Here is a 26,667-nt window from a genome sequence, read left to right as displayed (position 1 = left end):
TTGACGTTTCAATGGGTTGTTATATACAGTGGAAAGAAAATGTGTCTGATATCAAATATTATTACACACTATGGTCTTTGCTAGAGAAGACACATGACCATGTGTTTGTGGCCCCTCACATTGCAAAAGTAGTATCCAAGTAGCCATTACTGTACATCTATTAATAAAGAACATCAAGTGTAAATGATACAACATTCATCCCATACTTGGTATGGAGTGAATGAGGTGAACTTGCTACGTGGTATCCAAGTGGCTAGTGATAAAATTGAATCACTGCTGACAGCATAAAATAATCTGTATAACTGGGAGGGTGGCAGGGTGCTGGGTTTCTTCACTTGGTGTCACTATATCTTGTCAAATAAATTCTGGTCCCCGAATGTGATCCCATAATAGAGTGTCTCACATAATGTTATTTTCATCCCCTATACTCATCACTCATTTGATTTCAGCATTACATTTCACCGTCAAACGATGAATTAACAGACTATTAATGTATTGTAAACAGACTATTTCTATGTATTGTAAACAGACTATCCTTTCTGATACAGTCCAAGATTGTCACAACTTGCCTATACTATAATATAGTATATCTTTGCTGTCGGGCAGAAACCATATACGAGCATATACTATACAGGTATAGTATATTCATAACCTCTGACTGTACTACCTGTACTGTTAATAAGTGTTAATAGAGATTGGACATTGTTATTGACATCTACTTGCTTCTATAGGAGTTCACATAAATGTGTCCTGTATATTATGTTTGTATGTGATATTGCATTATGTCATAATGCTGTGTGCAAATTGTGTTTTTATGGAATGGTCTGTGAATTGCTACCGAAGTCTGTACGACTCCATTGAAATGAATGGCTGGGGCAGTCTGCTCTCTAGTTTATATATAATTCTATATAAACTACAAAATCTACAAAATCACGCCCACAATTGAGACAGCACTGCCACTTCTGGTCCGGGAGAACGGTGTACTGCAGTTTCATCTGTATAGTTAGCCTACTTTTACAATAATCCGAAATTAACTGAAGACTACCAATGACATGAGCCGGAAACAAGGATTAAAGGTTAACTGAAAAAATATTATTAAACTTCACACAGAAAATAAACAGCTTTAAACATTCATGAAAAACAACAAACAAATGGGGGCCCCTTTAAGTTGGTGACTTAACTTGAAAATTCCCAGTTCAGTTTCTATTCAGTTCTAAAGGGAAATCAGTCTCTTTCTCCAATTTAGAGAACCAGATTACCACATTTGTGGGGGGAAGGGGGGTTCAGAATTCCTGGTCGGCTCGCCAGGTCTGGGTACCTTCCGGTACCAGTCCAGAACCATCCATGGAACAGAATCCTTTCAGGACACAAAAAACCTGACCTGAAAGGCGAGGTGTCCAAATGAGTATTTGTTTCAAAATCACTGTTGTATAACATCAAAATTAAATAAACTATCAATGCATGAGAAAAGAGTTCGATTTGATCAGGATCGACCTCTTTAACTCATTCAGTGCCACCTGGTGCACACCAGTTTTGGCGTTGCCACCGAAGACCATTATAACTAAAAGAAAGAAAATGTAATTCTATTATGCATGTAATGTGCATATTATCACCTGCACACCAGATTAGAGGAATCTTCAAAATATGGATTCATTTAAAAAAACACCCCTTTTGTTAACAACCTCGGCCACCACATCCACCATCCATACCAGTGCAAAAAACCTTGGCGTTATTTTCGACAACCACCTCAATTTCGACAAATAGATCAGCTTTGTTGTTAAAACAAGTTTTTACCACCTACGTTTACTCGCCAAGATCAAACCCTACCTCCCCCCTAAACAATTTGAAACAATCATCCATTCATTCATCTCCTCAAGGCTAGACTACTGTAATGCACTATATTATGGTATCCCCCAATCCTCTCTCAGTCCTCAGACGACTACAATTAGTCCAAAATGCTGCTGCCCGCCTCCTCACTGGTACCAAAAGGTTTGACCACATCACACCCATTTTAACCTCACTCCACTGGCTCCCCATTAAACAGAGAATAGATTTTAAGATCCTTCTATTTACCTTTAAATCTCTCAACGGCCTTAATCGATCTTAATATATGGAGATGGCCATATATGGAGCATGTGACGGACTGATTGACACGAGACTTGACTAACGAATGACTAATGAAATTAAGGTTTTCATAGTAAACTGCGACCTGCAGTCGCAAATATGCAAAAGCTAAACTCATTTTGTATAACTATTGAACATTTTCAAATAATGTCATATATATTCTTTGTACAGATTTGTGACACGTATTAGTATGTGCCTGCCATGCAATGGCAAAACACAGCTTGGATTGTACCATTATACTTAAAGGGACATTTCACCGCTGGAAGAAACTGCAGTCACTCAATGTTAATAGTGTTTGTAGTAGATAACAATTTCAAATGTGCACCCTATGGCCAGAAAAATAATGAAGTCTGTGTGTTTGCCTGGATAGCTGAATTCCTACAATAACCATAATGCTTTTGTGCACTGCCCCTCCTTGTGGAGAGGGGGAGGCTGCGTGAAGGTGTGACTTGACTTCCAGAAAGGAATTGAGTCACATTTTCATGACAAATTTGGGTCTGAACATGGCATCATGACTAAAATGTCTAAACATAAAAACCCCAAGAAAGTGTTTCTTGTGTCCTAAACATCATTAAAGGTATATTCAGTGATTTATTTCACTCAATGCAAATATCACTTCTTTTTGTTTTTGGCTAGGTGGCCCAGCCTTCATCCAATCAGGATAGAGAGGGGCCTTCCGCCAATCATGACCGAGCGGGGTCGGGCCTTGGTGTGTGTGCTGTTGGCCTGTTGCGTGTCCCCCCACTGTAGTGAGTGCATGTGCACATCTTGTTACCGAGATGGACCGGGGGTTTCCAAATCACTGAATGCTCATTTAAAATAAGATCTGGGTGCAAAAGGGGTGAAGTGGCCCTTTAATACAAGATAACTTATATATTTGAGGTCGTAGCATTCGTCTCCCTGCTCTTCTAGAGACATTTAGATCATGTCAAAGGTCACGTCTCAGCTAGACACAGGATCTGATATGAATTTTGGTCAAGATTCAATTCATCCCCTGAGCAAGCAGGCCAGCTCTATTAGATCAATGGTATAACATTTCAGCACAACACACAGGAAACTGGGTTCAAATCCGTAGAAGAGGAAAGCTACATAATAGTGCTGCTTTAATTACATTTATTTATCCTTGCAATGGTTTTACAAAATAGTATATACTATATAGTGGACGTGTGAGTTAATTGAAACCAGAATACTCTGACAAACCTGACAATACAAAGTGAAGTAATGAATACAATGTACATTGAATACATGAAATGTATTGAATATAATGGGTCATATTGTATGACCTTTTGAATACAATGGGTCATATTTTTATTGTTTTTATGGTGAGTTGTATTGGAGAAGTTATTCAGCAGCCTCCTTTCCCTGTAAAATAGGAGCATGCCATTAGATATTCAACTTGATTTATACATTATTTTGTTAAATCTTAGCCATCTTAGACAGCCAACATAATAAACCTTGATATTGCACATGTATTTACCTTAGAGTCACGACCTTTAGCTCTCAGCTTGTTGACCTGGGATTCAGCGATGTCAGCACTATTAGACAGATGAAGTCTCACTCACCAAATGAAACGCTGAACACCTCTGCAGTGGGTCTGTGTCAACCGGCTCAGCAGGCTTATATATGAGTTGTTAATTGCATGCTATGCAGAAAGTAAAAGTAGGAATGGCCTTTAATGGTTCTTCCTTCTTGTTGACATTGCAATATCATCCTTATAGTCCAACCATTCCAATGACACCGGATAGTGCATCTTGGAGGTACATCAAGTTTATGACCATGCCAGTGGCTTTAATATAAAAATAGCACAATTGGCAGGGTGGTGGGGTGCCTGTTTTGGTATAGTCATCACAGCATGACTTGTCAGATACATTATTTTAATATTCAGTGAGGAAAGTAAATGTGTTGAAAATTGCAAATTCTCCACTTAAGTAAAAGTACCTCAAAATTGTCCATTAATTGAGTAAATGTAATTAGTTACTTTACACCACTGGTATTTTCATTGTATGCTTCACACTTCCACTGAATTTAATTTCAGGAGGACTCTTAAGCTTCAGTTACGTTTTGGGGGGTTGGTGTATTTTCTTTTGGTCACAGTTCAGATTTAGGTTAGATGTCCTGATGTCAGATGTCTTAATGGCACTGGCTTCAATGTAGGAGCAGCACTGGCACTTAATCACTCAACCTCCAGCCCATTAACGTGTCTCACCCTAACCCAATTTCAATTCCTTGTGCTCATCACATTTCACCATCACATTTCACCATAAATGCATTCGTTAACAGACACCTTCCATGTTTAATTGCAAACACAGCTTCTCTCACACAGCTGATACAGTCCAAGTTTGTTTTCACTCACAGCTTGCCTATATAAAATCAAGCAGGTACAAAGTAGCCTAAACCCAAATCTAGTGTTTAATCAATAGACACACCTCCAAACAGCCCCCTATTTTTATGTTCATGTTTATTATTATTATTATTATTATTATTATTATTATTATTATTTTAGTATTATTTAGTATATTATTATAATTTGTGAGCTTGTAAATCTACTATTTTCAAAGGATTTTAATACATTTTATACCTTTGAAAGTGTGAAATGGACCTTCTGAATAAATAGTAGACTACTTTTACTTTTGGTACTTTTCTACTTTTACTCAAGTACATTTTGAATATCGAAATTGTACTTTTTCTACACTATTTCTAGACTATTTCTACAATAGAGTATTGCTTATTCATTCCATCACTGATAGGCATTATAGTAGATAGATTACATCTAGATCTGAGTCACTGAGCAACTCTACATGAAACATTATGAAGTATCATGCAGTGGTGTAAAGTAAAGTATACTGTCTATAGTTACTGCGTATAGTTACTAGAGTACATTTAGAGTACATTAGAGTACATTAAGTACTGTAAAACATTTGAGGGATTTCTTTTTTTACTTTAGTATTATGCATTTTCAACCCTTTCACTTCTGCTTCACACATCTGAGGCAAATATTGTACTTTACAATAATTTTACAATAATTTGACAACTTTAGTTTTAATTTGGATTATTATTACATATAACATACATTCACAACTTCATCCCTATACTTTGGCTATTTCAAAATGGGCGTACAACCCGTCGACACATTGTGAACACATTGTTATTGGGAATCTAACAGAGTTTCTAATGGCTTTGACGTTTCAATGGGTTGTTATACAGTGGAAAGAAAATGTGTGTGATGTCATTATTTTCAAATATTATTATACTAGTTTTTGAAATAGTTAACTTTAAACAACCAATAAAGTCTATCGGAAATTAATGTTATTTTCATATTAAAGCTCATTTTTCTTTCACTTGTTACTTCCCTGCTATCCAACTTCAAAGGAAGAGGTGGACTGTGGATCTCAGTCTTTTCCAATACAAACTAATGGTCTTTGCTAGAGAGGACACAGGAGGAATGACCTTAAGTTCGTGAAGTCACTGCGGCCATATTTCTTCGACTACATATCTGTGTGATGTACTACTGCTATACATTTTTAAGTTAAGACAACGCATGTCACTCTGCACTGTAGCAATTATTACACTTGGGGCTGTTTCATGCTTAGCCTGTGAAAGTGGTGCAAAGTAACTAAGTTACTATTCTACTCAATTACTATAAAAAGTGCAGTGCTCACAATGCACCGTAGGAGTTACTTTTACTTTATTTTCCCTGTTTGTTATACTTCATATAGCATTTGACAGCTTTAGTTACTGCTATTTGAAAAAAGCTGAGCTACAATGTGATGTGTTGTGTTTGTAGATCTGCTGTTTCTGAAAAAGATTGACACCATTTGGAAAATCTGAGTAGGCCTACTTATTTTATGTTAGTGACAATAAAACCCCCCACACCCCCTCACAGGGTAAAAGTATCCAAGTAGCCATAACATCTATTAATAAAGCACATCAAGTGTAAATTATATATACAACATTCATCCCATACTTGCAGTGCCGGTTCTAGGCCTTTTGAGGCCCTAGGCAACATATTATACAGAGGCCCCCCCCTCCTGCTTTGCCAAGGTCAACTGGTAGTGGTCCTACCCCCCCCCCCCCCCCCATGAGACTTACAAATCCCAAATGTTTATAAACAAATCCCAAATGTTTATAAACAAATCCCAAAATGTTTATAAACAAATCACAAATGTTTATAAACAAATCCCAAATGTTTATAAACAAATCCCAAATGTTTATAAACACACCCCAGTGCCGGTTCTAGGCCTTTTGAGGCCCTAGGCAACATATTATACAGAGGCCCCCCCCCTCCTGCTTTGCCAAGGTCAACTGGTAGTGGTCCTACCCCCCCCCCCCCCCCCCATGAGACTTACAAATCCCAAATGTGCCGGTTCTAGGCCTTTTGAGGCCCTAGGCAACATATTATACAGAGCCCCCCCCCCCCTCCTGCTTTGCTTTGGTCAACTGGTAGTGGTCCTACCCCCCCCCCCCATGAGACTTACAAATCCCAAATGTTTATAAACAAATCCCAAAATGTTTATAAACAAATCCCAAATGTTTATAAACAAATCCCAAATGTTTATAAACATTCCGGGGGCCGGATAAAAATTGTAAATTTGCCATGAAAATGCTTCAATCTGGTGCACTTTGAGATCAAAATTAAGAAGCGGTGGGGACCACATGTGGCCAGTAGCCCATGTAAGGGATACATGAAAAAAAAAATCTTCTCCCTGTGACGAGGCCCCCTCAGTGGTTGAGGCCTTAGGCGACCGCCTAGTTCGCCTATGCCTAGAACCGGCCCTGCTGGTATGGAGTGAATGAGGTGAATGAGTTGCTATGTGGTATCCAAGTGGCTAGTGATGCTGTCACCATCACTGCTGACAGCATAACATAATCTGTATAACTGGGAGGGTGGCAGAGTGCTTGGTTTATTCACTTGGTGTCACTATATCTTGTCAAATAAATTATTTGGAATAGGTTAATATTCAGTGGTGGATCATTTTGCAGCTGTAGGCATGTCTGGCTGGGATAGAATGTTGGCCCTGGTCCCCTAATGTGATCCCATAATAAAGTGTGATTTCAGCATTACATTTCCCTGTCAAATGATTAATTACAAGACTATTTAATAATTTTAATGTATGCACACTCAGCCTCTCTGATATAGTCCAAGATTGTCACAGTTTGCCTATCGAATCAAGCAGATACTAAAATTGCCAAAACACAAATCTAGAGGCTTAACGTTGTCTGGCAGAAACCATCTTTCAGGCTTTGTCACCCCCCGCACCAGGAAACATGTGCACGCATGTGCTCCCTCCACTGGCTCCCGGTCGCTGTCCGCACAGAATACAAAACTCTGATGCTGGCATTCAAAGCAACCAAAGGTATGGCTCCCCCATATCTTGCAAGTATGATTGAACCCTACAAACCCTCCCGCGCACTCAGATCAGCCAACGCAGGGAAGCTGCCTGGAAGTACCATCACTAAAAACGCCGGGACAACGCTCCACACGTCCCAAACTCTTCTCCCTTCTGGCTCCAAAACTGTGGAATGCACTTCCCATTGCAGTCAGAACTGCAGCATCACTCCCAATCTTCCGCCGTAGTCTGAAAACCCACCTTTTCAGACTCCATCATGGCCCATAGCACTTACCCTACCCTCTTAGATAGCATTTCTGTAGACTTAGATAGCATTTGATATAGACTTATAGCATGTTATGTAGACAGCACTAGAATTGCATTGTATATAGTCATAGCACGCCATAGTACATATGTATAGCATAGTAGTATATATGTATAGTTTCATTATATAGATATTCCACTGTTACTTTCTTAGCTTACGCATGTTTCATGATGAATGCTTTTATGTGATGTATTCCCATGCTTTTGTTCTTGCTTAATGTACGTAAATCGCTCTGGATTAAGAGCGTCTGCTAAATGCCTAAATTGTAAATTGTAAATTGTTCTAGTTACTTGCGCAAGCAGAGCGCGCAAGTAATAATTTCGCCCGGCCTCTTCACCGTGACAGCTGTCCCGCCATTTGATGTGTTTTAAAAAAAAACAGCAAATCTGTGCCTGGTTTGCTGGGACCAGATTACATAAATGACCATATGTCAAAACCAGCAAACCAGGCACAGATTTGCTGTTTTTCTTGCATACGCATCAAATGGCGGGACGGCTGTCACGTTTTGGCGCAAAGTAACCACAGTATACCGCTAATCAACTTACAACTACATACTCTATATAGTATATGTATACGTATGTCTTACGTCATCATTGAGAGCTAGTCATACATATACACACCACGTACTCTGGTCCCAGCAGATCAGGCACAATTTTCTATTTTATTTTACTGATTATGTATATAGTATACGTATGACTCTATAGATAGAAACTTGAACCATACTTAATAATACTAGGTGTTTAATATGCATAAAGTAGGTAGGTAGCAAATAGTTACACCTATTAATTATACATTTCAAACGTTCCTTCACAGAGATACTGAGATTTGACAGTTTACAGCGGTCCAAAGTACTTGCGCGCTCTGCTTGCGCACTAGTTGGCCATTTATGACCTACTAGTGTGCAACAAGCAAGTATGCACTCGACAGAGTGCAGTTCTAGTTTCATATATTTTTTGTACAGATCATTATTAATTAAATTAATAATCATTGATTGAATAATAATAATTTATTATTATTGCTAAATGTCTAAATTGTAATTGTAAATTATTATGATTTTATTTATTTTCATAGCGTTTCCGTGACAACAAAGTAGCCAATGGCAACGCGGCGTAAAGGATGGCCCTCCTCGGGGCTATGTGATCGCTGTGTGTCATGTGTTGTGAGCGGTTGTGACTGGACCAGAGCACGACCAGAGCCCACCAGAGTCATAGAGTTACGACAACTCCGTTCACTGGCTCTTCTAAAAGGGACAACCGGAAGTTTGCGGAATGCATTGGAGTCTATGGGCTCGCGCGAGTACATGAACCACGTGACTGCTCCCTCAATGTCGTAACTCTGTCTCTAGTGTCTACTCTAGAGTGTAGAGTAGGAGAGTAGCGACCATAGGTACCCAGCTAGCAAGTCGGAAACGGGCACCGAGAGCGCACTCGCCTATTAGTTTGGATTGCACAGTGCGCTATCATAGAAACGCGCCCTAGATCTCGCGATTCTCGCCGCAAAGCGGGTGCCTGCTTCCAAACATTGCTCCTATGGCTGGAACCGGCTGGAACTATCCCATTGAGATAGAATGAGCACTTCCGCATTCCATTGTTACAATGGGAGTCAAAGCTATAGTGTCGCCACTCTCTTGCTACACTACTCTGGGCTCTTAGTCTGGACTGGACCCTCGCAGAAGTAAGCCTGGGACCGATGCTAGGACTGGACTGGAGAGACCGACTGAAGTGACAGACAGGACTCGAGTGTGGGTGAACTTTCAGGTTTAGTCTGTCTGTCTGTCTGTCCTCTCAGAATGAGAAACATGTCGTGCTGTTGTTGACCACCACCACCACCCACCAAAAACAAAAACAGTCAGTGACCCAGTCAGCATCCATGTCCGAGACACTGATGAGAGAAATGGATGTGAACGTGTCGCTGTGTCTCGGCAAGCCGGGGGGCGACGGAGGAGGACGGCGCGGTGACAGTGACACGGACCGAAGCTTCCTGCTGGTGGACGAACAAGAAAACCTTCAGGTGTGTGAACTAGTAAAAAAAACTAACTTGGCTAACTCCATACTAGCTGGGTGGCTAACGCTCAAGCTCCGAAAACGGCTGATCTACAAGCTCACATTGCTTCGCGCCGCGACGTGCTGTGAGCTTGTAGATCTGCTGGAAACAAAACAAAGTCCAGTCCACATTTGACTTAAAAGGACACGCTTGTTATTTTGCATTGTGACAGTTGCGTTGTTGGCATAAATAGCAAGCGGGACACACGAAGACGGCATCATTTAAAAGTTTATAACGATAATAACCGAGATATAATAATATTATTACTGACAAAATGAATAGCCTGCCAAAGCTGTGTGTTAGCAAGCAGTTGATGACTTCCTGTGTGGGCGCTTAATATACACACCCACCATGATTCTGCAACAATAACAATAACAGCAATAGCACAGACACGGAATAATACATGTTTTATTTCATTATAACTGAGTAACTGACGTTAGTTGTGTGTCGTTTTGTCTTTGCGTAGGTAGGCTACGCTACTGTTTATTAATATACAAGAAGGAGTGCAGATTGAAAGACCGATAGGATACCCTGGGGAAATCCCTTATTCCCTTGAGTCATAACAAGAACTAGGACAAGAGGCAACACTGTATAAATTATAAAAGCGGTACAAACAATCTTTTTGATTGATTGAAATATTTATTAACAGTTTGCAGAATTATACATTTCAAGCACAAACTCAATACAAAGACTGTTAACTGTGAGTGGACGATCAATTAAGCATTACACTTGTTTACAACAGGGTCCACCTTGTTCAATTCATAAAAACATTTAGAGACATACAAATAGACAGTGAGGGGAAAGGGGGGGGGGGGGAGTCAGATTTTACAGGGGCCAGTTTAGAATTGCAGCCGTCCGTAGGTGCCCTTTGAGAGCGATATTCACATGTCTTAATGACAGTTGGTAGGGCGTTCCACATTTTGGTGGCATAGGAGCGAAAATAATTTAGTCCCTTGTTTGTGCCGAATCTGGGTTGTACATGGTTTGTTGCACTCCCTCTGGTGTTGTGGGTGTGGACTTCGTTTACATTAAGGAAGTATCTAGACAGGTACATGGGTATCTTGGTGGTGTATCGAATCTTGTGGACCAGACCCATTGCAAGATGCTGTACTCTGTCGTCGACCCTAAGCCATCCCATCCAATCAACCTGTTGTTGTCGTCCCGTCCCGTCCCCCAGGTGCGTGATGAAGAAGAGTTCCTGCAGGGGCTGGGCTGCGGCCAAGTGGCGGGGGTCAAGGTCCTGTCCATCTTCGGCAACACCGGAGACGGCAAGTCTCACACCCTCAACCACATCCTGTTTGGAGGGCAGAGCGTCTTCTACACATCCAAGTCTCCCAACTCCTGCACCGTGGGCGTCTGGGCCGCTTACGACCCCACCCTCAACCTGGTCGCCCTGGATACCGAAGGCCTGCTGGGGGCTGCAGCCCATCAGAACCAGAGGATGAGGTTGTTGCTCAAGGTAATAATAAAGCCCAGCGGTGGACAGCAGAGCCCTGCATTGGGAGTGGGATCCCACGCACAGGAACTATTCCACTATCTCCGAATGCTGGAGGAACGACACCAAACTACACCTGCCGAAAACAGAAGCTGTCCTCTGTTTGCCAGTTCTGTTTCTGCTCAGCAGCAAGCTATATACTTTAGGCTTCGACTATAGTAATTGCCCGACTTTACTATTTATTCTGTATAAACATTTTTGATTGTTTAGTAATTTCCCAGCTTTATTTATTTTAAGATCTTACATCATTTACGACAATTTCGTACTAAAAAAGTCATTAAATTGTAACTTTGGAAATGTACAGATACCCTACCCTACGCTAATCATCTCCGGACCACCCAAAATTTGGGAACCACTGCTTTAATTCTTGCAAGGTATGATCTCACAGTCTCTGTGCCCGCTCTCTCTCAGGTCCTGGCGGTGTCAGACGTGGTGGTGTACCGCACGCGGGCAGAGAGGCTCCACAACGACATGTTCCAGTTCCTGAGCAACGCGTCGGGTGCCTACCTGAAGCACTTCACCCCGGAGCTGAGGGCCCTGTCCAGCCGCTGTGGCCTGGACGTGCCCCTCTCCTCCCTGGGTCCTGCTGTCATCGTCTTTCAGGAGACCACACACACTCAGCTGCTGGGCGACGGTAGGTGAAAAGCATGCAGTGATGTGATAGTCTGGATGGAATTAGGTTTGCACGATTCTGATTCCCTCTTAACGCTCCAATTCATGAATATGAATAACGATTCCATAAACATATCATTGCTGCCTGTCGGGCAGAAACCTCTTAACTCCATGTTCAAACTGTGTTTTCTTTGGTAAATATTAAATGAATGCCCTACTAACGTACTTGATCATACTACAGCGTCACATTAATATTTCCCATAGAGATTTACAAAAATATGTATATAAATTATCTTAAGCCTAGAATCAAGCCGTTCAGGATCCTAGTGAATCATGACAATAAAACCTTTAATTCTGTATTTCTGTAACTTTTACCAGCTAAAATTAGATGCAGCTAATCAATTTTCATGAGAACATGAACATTTCTCAGGCAAACCTTCCCTGTCTCCCTCACACTCAAATTGCATTCCCACTAAAATATATGCTCTTTGCCTCCTGCTGAAAGTTGCTGTACCTGTCACCGCTCTAACATCTTTTGTGCTCACTCCAATGTGAGTAAAGGCGGTTTCACACAAACTCGCCAGGAAAATCGCGCCTTGTTTCCAACACTGTCATTCATTATAGGACAACTTCACCCATTTATAATCTTCATATAATTAGTCCTCACTATTGCTCCCAGAGGAGGGCCCAAGATAATAGAAATGTCAGCATCTCTATTCCTGGAAAGTTGACATTCTATAAAGGAAGCCATTGTTAATTTAAATTAACATAATCATACAAAAAATGTTTACTCCACTAACTTATGATTCCACACCCCTCCACCTGCCTCCCCACACTGGTTGCAGAGTCCAGAGTGTCCGGTCAGGCCGATACGCTGCTCCAGAAGCGCTTCCATGACCTGGGCATGGGCACGGAGGCCTTCAGCTCAGTGCAGTACGTAGGCACACAGACCATCACCCCCCCGACGGACTACAGCCTGCTGCTGGACGCGGTGAGGCAGCAGGTCAGGAACACCCACACCCGCTCCCCACGCCAGCCCGGGATCGTGTTCCACGCCCTGGAGGTAAGGGGGTTACCGTCTATACCAGGGGTAACCAACCGGGGGTTCGCGAGCTACCGGTAGCTCGCGGGAACGTTTCCAGTCGATCGCGAAGTGTCAGACAGACCCATTGGAATAATTTCAGTGCCGCTCGTCACATGCAAATTAATTTTGAGCAGAGCGCTGTGGCTCTGAGTTTGAGAATAGACCCCATCGTCCAAGGGTGTGTGTGCGTGTGTGGTGGGGGGGTGGTATCTTAGCAACACTGAATGATCTGTCCCATTGGTCGTGTGCTCGTATCATGAGCCAATGGCTGCAGCTCTGAGCTTCCCAGACCCAGGTTCACATCTCAACTATTCTACACTACGTCATGCCGTAAAGAGAACTGACAGGTCAGCCACAGGGCTGCTACCATATTAGCAGCTGTGAGCGCTCTTCTCTTCTCGTGAAGAAAGCAGGACAGAGTTGTCAAATAAATCCCGCCGTCATTCATACTGTATTTATTCTCCGACCCGACATTACAGGCTGCAGACACTTGAGTTGGGACTACTAGCCGATAGCGCCGCTGCTCCAGTGCTCCTTCAGTTTTCGTTGTTCGTTGTTATAATATTTTTTATTATTGGGATTTGATCATTGATGCAAATTCTAAACATATGGATGCAGCTGCAGAAGTTGTGTTGCTTAAAGGAATGCATAGTTGCGTTCTCCTCAACTGCTGCGCAGCAACAACAAAAATGAGAAAAATATACTGAATATACCAGTCTGCAATGCAAACTAATAGGCGAGTGCACTCCAGGGCATATGCAAAGGTTAAGAATGACTTCTGTCCGTGACAATAATCAATGCTACAGTTTGAATTCTGTACACATGCACACAGAGCAAAAATTATGATAAATATGAAATATGAAAACTTGTTGAAGTACAACGCATGAGTCAAGTAGCTGCTTTTGTATCAAACCCTTTCCTCTTTACTGAGCCTACTGTCATTGAACTGCTGTCCGATAAAATGCAGGATGTGTTTGCATTAACTTCAGATATTTAAATGGAGATTATTGGATTAGTAAGTGACTGTCACCTGCAGGTCAGAGCTAAAGAGAAGGAATTTTGGTCTCTTGTGAGCAGAGAAGTATCCCCTGATTGTGTCATGTGCACTGCAGGTGCACTACTTTGCCTACTTTGGTTCCACGTACTTATGTGAAATGGCCTTTTCACAAATGAAAATAATAAAATCCAAGTTTAGAACTCGTATGACTGACTCACATCTTAATGACACCCTCAGACTGGCAATCACTAAATATGAACCAGATTTCAAAACGCTTGCAGATAAAGTGCAGTCACAGCAGTCTCATTAAAGGTGGGCCGACCCTGAGAGTATGTCACCATATCTGTGCAAATATATATGGTCATGTTATGCCTATGTCATTTGAACATCTGCCAATGTGAATATTCATTGAAATGAGAAACAAAATATTTTTAATAATTATTTCTAATTTGTCTTAATATTATTTGACATTGATAATATAACTTACTATAAGTATTTATTCTAATTTAAGCTTTAGTCTTTGTGTGGATGTGTGCACATGCATTGAGCCTGTCAGAAATAGCAAAAAAACAAGTGTTTTTTCTAACACGTTTTAGTGGTAGATCTTGGCTTACAATTGGGAATAAAATGGGCTCTTGGGCTTGAAAAGGTTGGTTACCACTGGTCTATACAGTCTATTTATTTATTATTTATTCATACTCTGATACGCCGCCAGAAACGCCACCAGCCAATCGCGTACTATGATTGCCTGCCTCCGAAGCTATGACACACGCACCGTGGAAGGGCTGATTTCCGCACCGTAGCCAGCCAGCCAGCCACTCTACGACCGCAGCTCGAAGCGACAACAACTGCTAAGGTTATGAGCTAACTGCAAGGACAGTAGGAAAGCCACAACAAAACATTGAACCACGCACAGAACGTCGGAAACAAACGCAAACAACGGCGCGAGGTTGCCACACAGAAACATACACGTTACTAAAATAATAACAATAATAATAATATGGGGGGAAAACGAAAAGGGACAACGGAGACTCTGCCAACGCCGCCTCCACTGCAACAAGGTTGTGACAGAGAAACATACGTCACTAAAATAATAACGGAGACAGCGCCTGTTTCATCTGACACATTATGACTGTCATCATTCCTCGTTTTATTCCCCCTCCCCGCTATTTTTAACCCTGTTCTGGCTGACAAAAAAATTGCAGCGTCTTCTTTAAGTCCATTTCCAATGCATATAAATAACGCAGCATAAAGGTGGTTGCACAATGGGCGCGTTTTTCTGAAAACCGATGGAGAAACGCCGCTAGAAGTCGGAAAGAGTCGGAAATCTCTGCCTAGTGCCTACTGGTTGTCTGGGGACTTCTATTTTGTGTCTGTCGGGTGGAAAATTGGTCCAAAATTGTTACTTTTCAGGATTAAAAAAGAAAATGCAAAAGTAGCAGCTCTACAGATCCACAAGAACTTGTGGATCTGCTACTCTTTCTTTTTTAAGTTGTTATTCGGCCTTTTTTATTGATACAGTAGATGGAAACACTAACAGGAAATGGGGAGTGACACGTAGCAAAGGTTGTCGGGATCGGGAGTTGAACCTGCGACACACTGTTAGGCAGCATTAGCAGCTTAGAGCGCAGACCTGGATCTTCTACTTTTGATGCTTGATGCTTTTGTGACGCTGTAGTATGATCACATACTGTAGTGCTTTAATTTACGGAACACAAAAAGTTAAAATATGGAGATAGGTTTATGCCTGACAAACAATATGCAAGGTAGTTGCTGAAATGTCGGCTTTGGAAATCAGTCATTACATGTCACTGCTCCGGTATGAAGGGCCGACCTACATACTTTGGATTGGATCTGCAATGTAGGTTTGTTTTATTTATCTAATTGTTACCGCCCAGTTTTAAAAAACGAAACCTGGGACATTGTTCAAAGGCTCTAGTTGAGAGAGGCATTCACAGACAGATGTGTGTGTCTACTCTACGGCCTCACTGATGTGCTGAGCTCTGCATGCCTCCACTCCTCACTGTCCCATCTACTCCCCCTCTCTCTTTCTCCTCCACCAGGCCCTTAGCGAGCGCTTCTGTGGGGAGATCTCAGACGAGAGGATGTCTCTGTACTCCTTTTTCCCTGACGAGTACTTCACCTGCTCCTCTGTGTGCCTCAGCTGCAAGTAAGTCAATGACAAGCACGTCCCAAAACAAGCCCAAGTGAAGAATAGTAAAAGCTGTTATGACGATACCATTAAAACTCCGTCCTTGTGCAGCCGGCCTGGGTCCAACCTGAGGCCCTTTGCTCCTCCCCCCTCTATCTCTCCTATTTCTGTCTCCCACAACTGTCCCTATCAAATCCAGGCTTGAAAATGACCTAAACAAAAAATAAAACAAAACCTAAAAATCTATTTATCTATTTATTTTAACGCAAATCACTTGAATCCAGGCCTGGTTCGATACATCATCTCATCCCATAAACACAGAAACGGGAGAGAAAGTTCTGTCGTCATTATTTTCAAGGCCTGTGAGGGTATTTCTACTGGTGGGTGGGGGGTGTGGTTTGAAACACTACATCTACATTTTTCATGTGCGTAACTTTGTGAAAACCATCCTAGTATGAAGTCATCTTCCAACTCCCACGGTCTCCTCTCTGACCTCTCTCGCTCTCTCTCAATTCAATTCCAATTCAAAGGGCTTTTATTGGCATGAGAAAACATGTTTTTACATTGCCAAAGCAAAAGTGGAACAATACAATATAAAACAAAATAATGTAAATGCAATACAAAGGGAATAGAAATGATGTGCACACAGAGCTATTACATTGCAACTGGGGGAAATCTAACCATAAAATAATTCTGCATTTACCGTCAGTAACTTTGGCATATATATATATATATATATATATATATATATATATATATATATATATAAAAAAAGAGAAAAACCTTCCAAGGAAGGGACTGCACACTCCAGGGATCACACTTATTTATTAGCATGACGCGTTTCGCCGTGAGCTTCGTCAGGTGCTATATATATATATATATATATATATATAAAAAATAAGTGTTTTTGCAAAGTTGTGCACACAAATAGCAGCTGTTTTTCAAAAGTGTTTAAAGGTAATTGCTCCCTTTGCATGTACACATTTCTACAAATGGTGTAGTAACACTCTCTCCCTCCAGTGTGCGCTGTAAGATGGGAATGAACCATCTGAAAGACGGGGTCCCCCACTTGGCTGATGGACTGTGCCAGTATGCACACCAGTACAACAACAAGGTTCTCATATGCAAGGTGAGACGAGACTAGTACAACCGCCTGGTTCCTGAACTGAGGGGCCTCAGATAATTAGCTTAATGTGCAACATTGTTTTTCCACTCAACGGCAAACGGACCAACATACAGTATAAGTGCATACAGGCAGGGTATCTGCACTTTTCAAAATGTACAATTTAATGACTTTTAAGACCTTTTTAATACCAAATTGTTAAATATGATGTAAAGAAGAGTCAAACAGTGTGAAAATAGTATTTCACAACATGTTTCTGTGGAACCAAGTCAAACGAGTGCTTGTCAGAGTGGGTGGTCCCCAGTTCAAATATGAATATTTTGGGGGTCACGGTAACCCTTGCCGTACAACACCAAAACAATCTCAACCCCGTTTCAGTACTTCAGTAATGAAAGTAACACATTTACTGTTTGTGTGTATGTGTGTGCATGCGTGCGTGCGTGCACTTTCCCAACAGAGATGCTATGAAGGAGGCAGAGAGGTGATTGTTGTGCCCAAGACATCATCTTCCTCTGACAATCCATGGCTAGGACTGGCCAAGTACGCCTGGTCTGGGTAGGTACACACACATGCTCTCTCTCTCTAGGAGTCAGCATGTCTTATATTGAAGCATGTTGCATGTTGCACAGTGAAATTAGCCGATATACAAGCTTCTAGAATACTGTAAGCTATTTTTGGTTATTTGAAGAATAGAGCATTTGGAGTGGACAAACTATCAATATGTGCAGAAGACAACTTCCATAAAAAAAAATCTTGATTGATCTTATTGTATTCTTCCATTTGTCAACGGATTCGAGTGAAAATCAACCGATAATTCCCAGTAGGTTAGTTATCAAGCCGATCTTATCGGTCTACTGCACATGCTGGGAGCCTACTGAGGAAACGACAAGCCTCCTCATACCCTAACCTAAACATAAGCGCAAGCACGTAGCAGCATGGTCTCAACCTTAACGCATGTACGTAGCAGCATGGTCTCAACCTTAACGCATGTTCGCCAAGCACGTAGCAGCATGGTCTCAACCTTAACGCATGCACGTAGCAGCATGGTCTCAACCTTAACGCATGTACGTAGCAGCATGGTCTCAACCTTAACGCATGCACGTAGCAGCATGGTCTCAACCTTAACGCATGTACGTAGCAGCATGGTCTCAACCTTAACGCATGTTCGCCAAGCACGTAGCAGCATGGTCTCAACCTTAACGCATGCACGTAGCAGCATGGTCTCAACCTTAACGCATGTACGTAGCAGCATGGTCTCAACCTTAACGCATGTACGTAGCAGCATGGTCTCAACCTTAACGCATGTACGTAGCAGCATGGTCTCAACCTTAACGCACGTAGCAGCATGGTCTCAACCTTAACGCAAGCACGTAGCAGCATGGTCTCAACCTTAACGCATGTTCAAGCACGTAGCAGCATGGTCTCAACCTTAACGCATGTTCAAGCACGTAGCAGCATGGTCTCAACCTTAACGCAAGCACGTAGCAGCATGGTCTCAACCTTAACGCATGTACGTAGCAGCATGGTCTCAACCTTAACGCATGTTCACAAGCACGTAGCAGCATGGTCTCAACCTTAACGCATGTACGTAGCAGCATGGTCTCAACCTTAACGCATGTACGTAGCAGCATGGTCTCAACCTTAACGCATGTTCGCCAACCTTAATCTGGTCGTTTTGGTCTACTGCCTACTGAGAAACGACGAGCCTCCTCATCCTCTAACCTAAAAATAACCGCAAGCACGTAGCAGCGCGGTCACAACCTTAATTGTCGTTTTATCAATGCCAATTGCAGCCAGTAGGCTCCCAGACTACATGCAGTAGGTCGATAAGATCGGCTTGATAAGTAACCTACTGGGAATTATCGGTTGATACCATTCGAAGCGGGTGAATTCGAATCCTCCTTCCTTCCTGGTAGCTACGTGCTGGAGTGCGCCAGCTGTGGTATCATCTACCGCAGCAGACAGTACTGGTTGGGAAACCAGGACCCTGAGAGTGGCGTGGTGAGACCAGAGGTCAAACATGTCTGGGAAGGGGTGAGTGAGACCAGAGGTCAAACATGCCTGGGAGGGGGTGAGTGAGACCAGAGGTCAAACATGTCTGGGAAGGGGTGAGTGAGACCAGAGGTCAAACATGTCTGGGAAGGGGTGAGTGAGACCAGAGGTCAAACATGTCTGTGAGGGGGTGAGTGAGACCAGAGGTCAAACATGTCTGGGAGGGGGTGAGTGAGACCAGAGGTCAAACATGTCTGGGAGGGGGTGAGTGAGACCAGAGGTCAAACATGTCTGGGAGGGGGTGAGTGAGACCAGAGGTCAAACATGTCTGGGAGGGGGTGAGTGAGACCAGAGGTCAAACATGTCTGGGAGGGGGTGAGTGAGACCAGAGGTCAAACATGTCTGGGAGGGGGTGAGTAACTAACTACACACACTCAGTCTTGTCTGTATACTGGGTTATACAATTACAACGTAGCCATTTAGCAGATGCTCTTCATCCAGAGTGACTTACAGTAAGCAAGGTAAACACACACATCAAATGCAGAGAGGCAGTGTGGTGCCTCAGCACCACACTGGTATACCAAGTCTAAACAATATTGGAACATTTGCTGTACTAGACATTATTCACAAGCATGGCAGATGCACTAGTGCTTCTTCGTAGTAGGGTACAAATCTGTACTACCCTATGTTATACTTCGGCTATTAGAAAATATCCGATCTATAAGCTCGCAACATTCTTGAAAGATTTTATATTTGCTTATGCCACTAGTGGCTACAAAATCCCTACAATATGGACAACTTTGAAATGTTCAACAAATATCTTATCTTCTGGGGGGGGGGGTCCCTGGCACAAAACATTTCAGATGGCGGTGGGGGTCCGCGCGCAAAATACATATCATTTTGAGGGTCCTTGGCACAAAAAACTTTGAGAACTAGTACTGATTTAGAAGGCATTTGTAGTGACACAAAAACAATCACGTTTTGTGACCTGATTCGGTAGACATGGGGTACTGAGAGAAGTGTTCCCTCGGCCCGGTCGGCCGTTAGAAACGTTGCCGTGTTGTCAACACAGTTAAAAGATAAAGAACTCTTCTCTAAATAATAGTTTGTTTTATGAATGCAAGGCTCAAAGGTTACAGATGAGGGAACATTCACGACTCCACATACTGTACGGTGGAACAGTTTCCTCCTCATCCTGTAGGATTATCATTGCAAGTACATTAGTAATAACTCACGCCTCTTTCTACCTCTCTTCATGTCTAGATACTAGATAGGTAGGCCTTTACTGATCCCGCACAGAACATTCAGTTGTCAATGCCACAGTACAGCAGTACGTAAGAGCCAAAGCACTAAGGTGACGCATGCTAAAGGTTAGCTACACAATAATATTAGTCATGAATAAGTGACCGCGGGTAGCAACACACTCAGACTACTAAAGGAATACCAGGCACCAGGTTACTACAATAAAAATCTTGCCCAATCCGCACTTCTCTATGTACAATAAAATACAGCATATCGTCTGTCGGTTGGAAACCAAAACGGTACTTTCCAGGATTAAAATTTTAAAATTGCAGATCTACAAGCTCAAAACTATGATCAATTAGGGTTTTAATTTACGTAAAGAATAAATAAATCATAATAAAAACTATAAGGTGTGTGCGCGACTGCGCCTGCATGTAGCAGTCTAGCAGTCTAGCTCAGCCTGAGGTTCAAAAGATCCTGTTCCAAGGGGATTCCCTCAGTCTTAACCTAATCAGTAGATGTTTTACTGTGTGTTATACTGTTTGGGGTTCTGCCAATGGTAGATAACGGTAAGCACATTGTCCACAGGAACAACGTGCCAGCTGGATGTCTTTGGGCATGACAGTGACTCATATAGGTCACATATAAACACCAGTGCTGGCCGCTCTACACGGTTTGCTCTTTGATTTTAAAATCCTCTTAACCAACTCACACAGCATCACACAGGCTGGCCCCACTTAACATCTCTGAACTACTATACTGTCCACTTCAAAACCTCTCAGGTCAAAATGTGAGTTCTCTCAGGTCTTCTGACCAAGGCCTTCTGGTTGTCCCTAAGACCAACACTCAAAACTACAGGTGACTGAATCTTTCCGTCACCCTCAGTAGAATGTTTGAAGAAATTAGAAGGACAATATCAGTCGCCAGAACCAAGGACGCGTGTTTTCAATGAATCTAACATGATTTCTTTAGTATTAGTAGTAAGTATAGGAAAGGGGACATGATACAATAAATATCAAATATCTAAATGCTGAATCAAGCAACTCAAAAATGGTCTGGGGTCCTCACAAACCCAGGGTAGATGTTAAAATAAGTACCAAACACGTTGAAATATCCCTTTATTGGTTAATGTCGACCCCTGCTTCATCCCCCCCCCCCCCTCTGCAGTCGGATGCCTTCCTGACAGACCACCAGAACGCGGCCCAGAGGGTCCTGGACGGCATGAACTATGTCATCCAGTCCGTGTCAGATTACGGCACGGGACCCACCAAGGCTGTCACTGCCTGGCTCACCGACCAGGTGGCGCCGCCCTACTGGAGACCCAACATCCAGATCACAGTGAGTGACGCCACACACGGGTTGTTTTTTCAGTGCACACGCAACTACGTTTAAATCAGTCATGACTGTATCTGTAACCCCTACATCTAACTTCTAAATGTCTAATCCTAACCCCAACCTGCATTTTGTAACAATCATAAACCTAACTACCTGTCAGTGGGCAGTTTTGGCTGATGAATTAATAACAACATCCTAATACAGGGGGGTCTAATTATGACAGGCAATTCCTCCTGTCAAAATATGACCCCCAGTCACTTTGGTTGAAATAGACACTCATGCTTTCCAAGGTGTGATTTAGGGTCCTAAGGATGAATACAAAATGAATATCAACATCTTAAAACCAAAATGTTGAATTGTGGGTTTGAGTTCACATGCCCTGTGCACACACACACACCTTGTGAGACTAATTGACGATTACGATATTGATTGATATTAATTCCCTAACCTCTAACCCTAAGCTTCAAGTGTCACCATTACATGCCTAACCTAGGTTATACATAACCTAACTATAACCCTTAAGTCAAGTCCTTCCTAACCATAACAGAAAAGTAAAGTAATCGCTCTGATAATTACACACTAATTAATGTTAGTATTATTGTCTCTGTCGGGTATAAACCGATGTCCAAAACTGTTACTTTTCAGGATTCAAAAGTAGCAGATCTAGAAGCTCGAAACGCGCCACAATTCGAGCTTGTGGGTCTGCTTTCGTGTGACGCTCTAGTATGATCAAGTAGGGTGTTAATTTACAAAAAACACAAAAGGTTAGAATATGGAGAATAAGATAAGAGGTTTCTGCTTGACAGCATATATCCTCCTACTCCTAGATGTTCTCCTGTTCTTCTACAGTATGTCTCAACCATGCACACTTCTCTCCCTTCCCCTCTCCTCCTCGCCAGGCGTGCCATGGCTGTCAGAAGGTGTTTGAGGAGGCGGACAGGAAGCATCACTGTCGTTCGTGTGGCGAGGGTTTCTGCCAGCTCTGTTCCACCTACAAGATGCCCGTGCCAGAGAGGGGCTGGGGCAACGCACCCGTCAGGGTGTGTGGGGGCTGCTTTCGCCAGGGAGGACCGGCCGTCACCAACAACCAGGGTGAGGAGACGCCAAATAGGCACGGGGGTGAAATCAGCTCTCAACGGCTTCTGACATACATAGTAGGGGTTGGCCCTTGCATCCAGCAGCCCAACCCAGTAGTACTTTATGCCGGACATTAATAACCCTACCCCAAACCTTAACCTCAGTCTTAACCGGCCGTGTATGTTGGACTCCGTCACACAAAAACCTGCGAGGCGACAGCGCTACTGACTCACAACACATTCTATTGGAGCGATGAGTCTCCGCTCCGGGCTTGTATCTAAACTATACAGCTTTATTAAAATGAGACCATAGAATAAACTAAATGTGAAATACAAGGTTTCTGCCCGACAGCAATGATATGGATGTTAGAAATGGGTGGGAGCCTTTTTTTGGGAAGTTTGTGGGCTTTTTCTTCATATTTTCTTTTTATATAATTTATTTTATCTGCGGTGTATGCTAGGCTGGCATGGCCAGACTAATATCACTGCGTAGATATGATAGGAACTTGCATTTCCAAAGGGCAAATTTAAACAAGAATGACTCAGCTCACGGCTTCACGTTGCGGCGTTCAGAGTATGGGTTTAATGCCGTTCAGACTATGGGTTTTATGGGTAAGTAGTGTCCACTACGGTCGCTACTAGAGGTAGTAGCAAATGTAGTCCAGGTGCTTTTCAAGCACCTGGCAAAACTCCCTCCATATTTGCATACTTTGCCCTGATTGTTCTCGCACTAAATGAGACCAATTTAGCAGAGGGCATTTTTGTTCTGGTTTCCAGGCTGTGTGTATGCAATTGTGCATGAGGGCATGATGTTCTAATCATGCATACTGTGGAACCTCTGTGTCTGTGTGTCAGTGTGTAAGGTGGAGCCTCGTGGCCTGATAGCTCGCAGGGTGACCGAGGTGGCTCAGTCCACTCTAGACATGGTCAGCACAGCTGTGGACTACCCTCTCTGTGAGTATACAGCTCCATCTCACAATGTGTTTTTTCCTAAATTAACGCCATACTTGATCATTCTACAGCGTTGCATAAAAGTAGCAGATCTACAAGCTCGAAACGTGTCGCGGAGGGTCACGTTTGGAATACCCGCTGCCATAAAACTCAAACCACATTGCGCTCTGAAAGCAGTCACAGCCATTTTACCTTTCACCACAAGTGGACTGAAAGTCACAACATAAAAAACTAAACGCCGACGTATGGAATAACTCCAAGGTCGCAGACTTCCCGAACCGACCGCAGAAAAAGAAAACATCCAAAAGCTGACTAATCGGTTCAAAAAGCTTGAGCATGCTGTAAATTCACTATTAGTCGACACTCACAGAAAATGACCTTGTCAGGAATATAATCCCTTCCATTTTTGATTGATTGAATACCCTATTAGTCAGAAATATAAACGGCATGTAGACATTAAGGCTAGAAGAATAACGCAAGATTTGTTTCCACTGTGGTCCCATGTATTAATTATAATACATGTCATCAACAAATACAAACACTATGTACATGAGGTGCTCCGATCAGGTTTCTTGAGGCCAATCCTGATCACCGATACATTTTCTCACGATCAGCTGATACCGATCTTGTGTGTATTGTGTAAGAGGAACATTTTAATATTTCCAAAATTATGTCGATAGATACCACGTCAAAACTGTTCCTGTGTGTGTGTGTGTGTGTGTGTGTGTGGGGTGTGGGGGGGGCGGGGGGGGGGGGGGGGAGGGGAGAATGTTTAGGCCTGTCACAAAGATGCAAAACGATATTATACTATAACTATATATATCTGATTGACTTTTATACCACTTAAAATGGTAAAAAGAAATATCGCTTTCTCCAAATCACTGATCGAGTCATTTGGAGTGAATATCGGCTGATCACCGATCGGTGGGCGATCGATCGGAGCACATCTAGAGAAAAACACACGGCAGTGAATGACACCTCCTTTCGAAGGGAATTTCCATTTACCTCCCCTTGTGGGTTTTTTCAGAACAATTTGGAAAGAAACCAGTGACTTTTAATCCACATTTTGGTGTCAGAGTAGTTAAATGAGAATTTCCCCATGTTTGTTCAAAACGTCCAATCGTTCCTTTTCATGTACTTTCAACGCCTCCAGGTTTCGTGAAGGGTGTGGCGCGGCCGGAGTACTGGGTGCCCGACCAGGACATCACCCAGTGTCACCAGTGTTCCAAAACCTTCACCCCCGCCATGTCCAAGCACCACTGCCGAGCGTGCGGCCAGGGCGTGTGTGGCCCGTGCTCCACGCACATCAAGCCCGTCCCCTCCCGGGGCTGGGACCACCCCGTCAGGGTGTGCGACGGCTGCCACGCACGCAAGGGCACCTTGTGACGACACACCTCCCCCATTGTGGGTCGTACAGTATACACCTTCTGGACTGGAATACTTAAAATTCAGGGGCACCACACTTTAAGGTCCCAGGAAATCATCTTTTGATACTTAAAATCAAAAATAACAGTTTGAGTTGACAAACAAAATGGTCGTGTTTTATTGGTTGAGGAACTGTCACGGATGCTGTGACACAAGAACTAGTAGTGCTGAATGAATGAATAAATAAATAAATGGCCACCATCTGGGATGGCACTTCTGGGATGAATTTCCATTCTCCTTGACTGTCCTTTCGCGGTAAAAATGTTAATTGTCTCCAATTATAACCCTGAGAGGAGTACAAATGGGACCAATTTGTATGCTCAGAGTTAAAAGTTAACACTAGGAGATTTTACTGTGCAAGAGAAACCGAAAGTAGATCAGCACTGAAAGAAACGGGCGACGATCAATACGACGATGAAGCACTGTTGAACGAACCAGCAGTAAAGGAGCTGCAGAAGAACTCTGCGAGACGGCAGTAAAAACAATATATATCTAAAGACGGTATATAATATAACTGGACAAGAAGGGAAGACCGGGTGGAAAAACAATCATAACTGAACTTGTGAAAACTTTCCCAAACAAACCCAGTAGCATAGGAAAGGTGAAAGACACTTCTCACAGCCTATAGTATATACACTAAAAGACACTTTTATTGACAGATTTCACATAGTAGCACAGATGTAGTCCTCAACGTCGTAGACCGTGCAATCTGAGATGTCTACTCTACCAATATGTCTGTATGTTTCTTACCAGTTTAGGCCTACAATTCTTAAATGTTTTGTTTTTGTGGCTTTCGCCTTTAAAAAAAAACTTTTTTATGGAGGGACAGACAGTAGGCTGACAGGAAATGGGGAGAGAGATGGGGGGGGGGGGTGACATGCAGTAAAGGCCATCAGGATCGGGATTCGAACCCATAGGTAGGACCGCTGAGCCACAGCCCAGGCAGGCCTACAATTCTTGACTAAAACTGCATTGCAGAACCAATGGAAAGACCTTTGTTTACTACGTTTTGTTAAATTATTCTGGGAAGGGAAGAAAGGGTTGTGAGAAAAAGGTTTAAATAGTGGTGAAAATAGCAATTCTACAAATCAGCTATGTGATGTCTCCCGGGGAAAGACTTTGGCTTTTCCCTTCCTGCCTTATAGCCCATACCCGTATATTGAACTGAAACATCACCAGACGTTTGGCTAGGCAGATCTCTCAGACGGTCTGGCTACGTGAGAACCAGCACAGACCCACTGTTGCAACCCATCATCTCCACATCACGCCGATACCCTCAGAGCTCAGTGACAGGTTGACTGACACAGGAAGGTGTCATGTCCACATGTTGCGCTGGGAATTGATTACTGGTGTGACTTGAACTA

The 26,667-nt window shown here is 42.8% G+C and overlaps 1 protein-coding gene and 1 long non-coding RNA gene across 2 annotated transcripts; one reads left to right on the top strand and one right to left on the bottom strand.

Moving 5' to 3' along the window:
* Positions 1-3,361: 3,361 nt before the first annotated feature.
* Positions 3,362-3,711, bottom strand: LOC308321399. Its single transcript, XR_013964604.1, has 2 exons — positions 3,602-3,711; positions 3,362-3,486 (listed from the first exon to the last, which is right to left on the bottom strand). It is a non-coding gene; the product is annotated as an uncharacterized lncRNA (long non-coding RNA).
* Positions 3,712-9,297: 5,586 nt separating this feature from the next.
* On the top strand, positions 9,298-26,609 carry LOC308320900 (zinc finger FYVE domain-containing protein 1). The gene is made up of 12 exons (XM_080771629.1): positions 9,298-9,786; positions 10,997-11,278; positions 11,726-11,948; positions 12,772-12,989; positions 16,071-16,177; positions 17,180-17,288; positions 17,740-17,837; positions 19,199-19,316; positions 21,684-21,854; positions 22,751-22,943; positions 23,783-23,881; positions 25,032-26,609. Exons 1-12 carry the CDS (start codon positions 9,646-9,648, stop codon positions 25,262-25,264), a joined length of 1,992 nt encoding a protein of 663 aa, XP_080627755.1. The 5' UTR covers positions 9,298-9,645; the 3' UTR covers positions 25,265-26,609.
* Positions 26,610-26,667: the final 58 nt, after the last annotated feature.

The sequence above is a fragment of the Protomyctophum bolini genome (genome assembly GCF_963924005.1).
Source record: "Protomyctophum bolini genome assembly, chromosome: 9".
Lineage (NCBI taxonomy): Eukaryota > Metazoa > Chordata > Actinopteri > Myctophiformes > Myctophidae > Protomyctophum > Protomyctophum bolini.
Note: the sequence above shows the minus strand (reverse complement) of the source record. Positions and strands in the feature narration are given on the sequence as shown.